This window comes from Nematolebias whitei, chromosome 3 (genome assembly GCF_014905685.2).
Source record: "Nematolebias whitei isolate Nwh7 chromosome 3, NemWhi1, whole genome shotgun sequence".
In the NCBI taxonomy this organism is placed as follows: Eukaryota; Metazoa; Chordata; class Actinopteri; order Cyprinodontiformes; family Rivulidae; genus Nematolebias; species Nematolebias whitei.
The window spans coordinates 35268966-35273025 of NC_056500.1; the positions used below are offsets into that span (position 1 = coordinate 35268966).

The window sequence follows — 4060 nt, forward strand, 5'->3', positions numbered from 1 at the left end:
AGCAGATTTCCTGTAGGTCAAGGTTAGAAGATTTCCTGTTGGTCAAGATTAGAAGATTTCCTGTAGGTCAGGGTTAGCCAACTTCATGTGTGTCCAGTTTAGCAGACTTCCTGTGGGTCAGTGTTAGCAAACTTCTTGTAGGTCAGGGTTTGTAGATTTCCTGTAAGTCAAGTTTAGCAGATTCGGTGTGGGTCAGTGTGTGTGTTTTTTTTAAAAATATAACTTTATTTACTAAAAACAAGTAGAATACAAATATGGCAATTCACAAAAGTGTAACTCTAAAAAGGACATAACAAAGGCAGACTTTGATATGAAAAAAAGGAAAGAAAGAACGAGAAAAAAAGATATAAAATAAAATAAACTACAAGGGGTTATATGTTTTGGGATTAGGATTAAGATGGGTCCTGTGATGGACTTGCGACATGTCCAGGGTGTACCCCGCCCCTCGCACAGTGTTTGCTGGACATGGGCACCGGCGACCCCCGTGACCCAAAATGGAAGAAGCAGGTAAAAGATAATGGATGGATGAATTAACATGCATTAGTGGGCATTTCCAATAACATTTCATACAGGTCTTCATGTTTTTCAATATATTTCAGAGATTTCAAATATAATTGGAATTCAGATAAAAAAAATAAAAATTTAAAAACTGGGGATGATTTTAGCACTCTTTGTTTATGAATATAGAATTTTGCCAGACAAAATATAAGATAACAACCGAGTTCCATTTTTTTGTTTTTCAATAATACATCTAATGTTACCATGTCTCTGGAAATAGATTCAGGAAGTGTAATTTTCAGTGTGATCCATCTTTCTAAGTAATTCCAAAATATTTTGGTTTTGTTAGAAGATATGGTCTATTGTTTCTATATCCTTTTCACAGAATGAGTATTTATTGTCCTCAATATTAAAACGATTTCTTAGTAGCTCTTTGGAGGGGTAAACTGCATAAAAAATTTTAAAGTGTGTTTCTTTAGCCTTTGGTTGTATGGGGAGTTTTAAATATAGAGTTCTTAACATTTATATTGATTTTTTGTCAAATTTGCAAAGTATGTTATTTTTATTTATTTTCCCAGGGAATAAGGTTTCATTTAGACAGCTAATTGTGTGGTTGTTGAATTTTTTGTCAGTAAATGATATTCCATTAATAGGTAGAATGGGTAATTGCGGGGTTATAGGATGATATGCTATTATATTTTGAATCTGATTAATAAATTGTTTTGGTAATGTTTTAATTAATCTGGTAAACTCAACTTTGGGGGGATAGAATTTATACTTCACACAGAATTGTTCATAGTTTAACATGTAACCATTAGCATCCATTAAGTGTACAACAGACCAAATGTTCTTCTCCATCCATTCTTTGTAAAATAATGTTTTTTTGCGGTGTGGGTCAGTGTTGGCAGACTTCCTGTGGGTCTGGGTTAGGTCTTTATTCAGATTTTTAATCTTTGATGGTTCTCTTGGATTTCAGGTGAGCTGCTGGCTGAGTTCGCCAACTACTTCCACTACGGATACCACGAGTGTATGAAGAACTTGGTGCACTATCTGACCACGGAGGACCGGGCCGAGACCAAAGACATCAAGTATGCACGAATCCTGGCCTTCCTCCAGTCCAAGTCCCACGCACTTACAGAGCCTCTGTTTGGCGCCACACAGGACCCGCCTGACCTCCTGAGCCAGCTGCACTCCTCTCCGGACAACCACAGCCCCTCACCGGACTCCGTGTACCAGCAGAGCCCAGCCGGACACTTCTCTTGGCATGGCACGGCTCGTAGCCCGGCCATCTCGTACCAAAGCGTGCCGCTCTCTGCGCACGCTCAGCAGCACGGAGCATACCTGTCACCGGTGCAGGGACACGACCACCATTATTTCAACTTCTTAGGTCACGCGCACGCAAACACATTTGGTGTGCACAGCGTGCAGCACGCCATGTAAAAACTGCTAAGGTCTGTTGTTTTTATTTATTGTACATGCTGTGAATAAATCTTTTCTTTCTCAGTCAACTTGTTGACTCCTTTTAGGATCCATGCATGGCAGTCCTCAAATCACCCCAAGTGATCCTTAAAAGACCAGAGACATGTTCTCCTTCAGTTTATTACATAACTGACACAATATGTTCACACAAACATTTATATTTTTATATTACAAACATGAAATTCTAAAATGTTTGACAGATTTAGTCAAAATGCTACAAAGAATATCAATTTCGTCAACTTTTATTTAGACAGGTTAATCCCAATAAAAGAATAAAAACATTTTGCACTTTCCACATTCAAGCAGAAACAGTGCCTTCAACAGGTTGAATAAAGAGGTCTGCTGAGTTTAGGTTTGTTAAATTAAACAAATGTATTGTGTCTAAAACCAACTCTTAATAACGTGTTTCCTTAATTCAACATGAACAATTACACTGATTTAATTTAGAAATAATGTTTAAAACAACAAGTTGGGCGGCTTTTATCATAAAAAATATTATTTACTTCATTTCTTTACATCAGCTCAATGAAACAAGATAATTAGAAACGACCCATTAAATTTTATCAGATATATAGTTTGAATTTTGATCGTCTCGTCTTTTATCCGTGTACATTAATTCAACGAGATGGAAAGGAGCTTGTTAGATTTATGAACTTGTGTTGGGTCAAAAAACTGTCCGGTCATGTTTTTTCTGCTCACTGAGCAAGAGCTCCTTGGACAAAAGGCTCAAATAAAACTGCTTACGAAAACTTGTTTCTGAGCATAATAAAAATAATTTATGGACCGTTTTCAGAGGAACGTCTTTCTGTATTCTTGATCTAAACTGATCATTGTGACTTTATTAGTAAAGAGGTCAACGTCCCAAAAGTACGACTGAAAAAGGAACCAAATGATAAAGTTACTGTCCAAAAACCTGTTTCTTCTTCTTCTTCTTCTTCTTCTACTTCTACTTCTTCTACTTCTACTTATTATTATTATTATTATAGATTATTATTATAGCTTATTATCTATATTAAACGGATAGGTTAACAGTTGGAGCCGACTATGTGCTGACTAAAAACCCTGGGAGGAGTAATGAGTGAGTGGAAGCAGCTGAGTGGAACTGAGCAACAACATCAAACAACATACTGAACTCAGGAAGATGTCCTAAAGGAGCAGAGAAAATAGTAATAAGACCAATTACATGTAACAAAACAAAATAAACCCCAAATCATCACATTTTTTGCGTTTACACGGTTCGAAACTGCAGAAAGTGCAGTAAAAAAATATTCACTGGCAACAGAAAAGGTTCATTACCCGTAATCCAAAACGTTACTTCAAAAATTTACACAAAAACACATACTCATTCATCCTTTATTTAAACAGATAAATCACATTGAGCCTTGAAGACTCATTCACAAGTGAGACCTGCTTGGACAGACAAAAAACAGTGGTTAACAGGACACATGTAGGAGTTGGTTATCGTGATTATCATAACCACCACTGCTCCCTGTACTCACTGGTTGACTGGTCATCATTAACTTCACACAGACTCTCTCACTGGTACATTTTCATCTTTAAATCACTTCTTGGTCTGCTGCCTTCATACATCTCCTCCTTCATGTCACTGCGTGTGTGCAGCTACAGCGTGCGCACTCAGGACATTATTACCTGCAGTGTTCCCTCAGTGAGAACTGAACTAGGAAAAAGGTCCTTCTTCTACTCCGCTCCTGTTTCCTGGAATATTTTACAAAAAGATCTGAAGCTCTCGACCTTGACCTCTCTAAGTGGCTTCAAACATCTGCTAAATTCATGGCAAAAACAGCTTCATTTTCCTGCAGGATCAATAAAGTTCTATCTTATCTTATCTTATCTTATCTTATTGATGGTTTTCATTTGTTGAAAAGACACAAAATGACCAATTGATTAAACATTTTGGTAAAGTGCACAAAAAAGTGTAAAAATACCCCCAACCTCCATCCATCCATTATCTCTACCCACTTCTTCCTTTTCAGACTGCGGGGATCACTGGTGCCCATGACCAGCTCTCACTTTGTGAGAGGCGGGGGGACACCCTGGACAGGTCTCCTGTCCATCACAGGGA

The 4060-nt window shown here is 37.7% G+C and overlaps 1 protein-coding gene across 1 annotated transcript; it reads left to right on the forward strand.

The window, feature by feature from the left end:
- Window positions 1-1156: 1156 nt before the first annotated feature.
- On the forward strand, window positions 1157-1938 carry helt (helt bHLH transcription factor). The gene is made up of 2 exons (XM_037674315.1): window positions 1157-1160; window positions 1475-1938. Exons 1-2 carry the CDS (start codon window positions 1157-1159, stop codon window positions 1936-1938), a joined length of 468 nt encoding a protein of 155 aa, XP_037530243.1.
- The last annotated feature ends 2122 nt before the right edge of the window (window positions 1939-4060 follow it).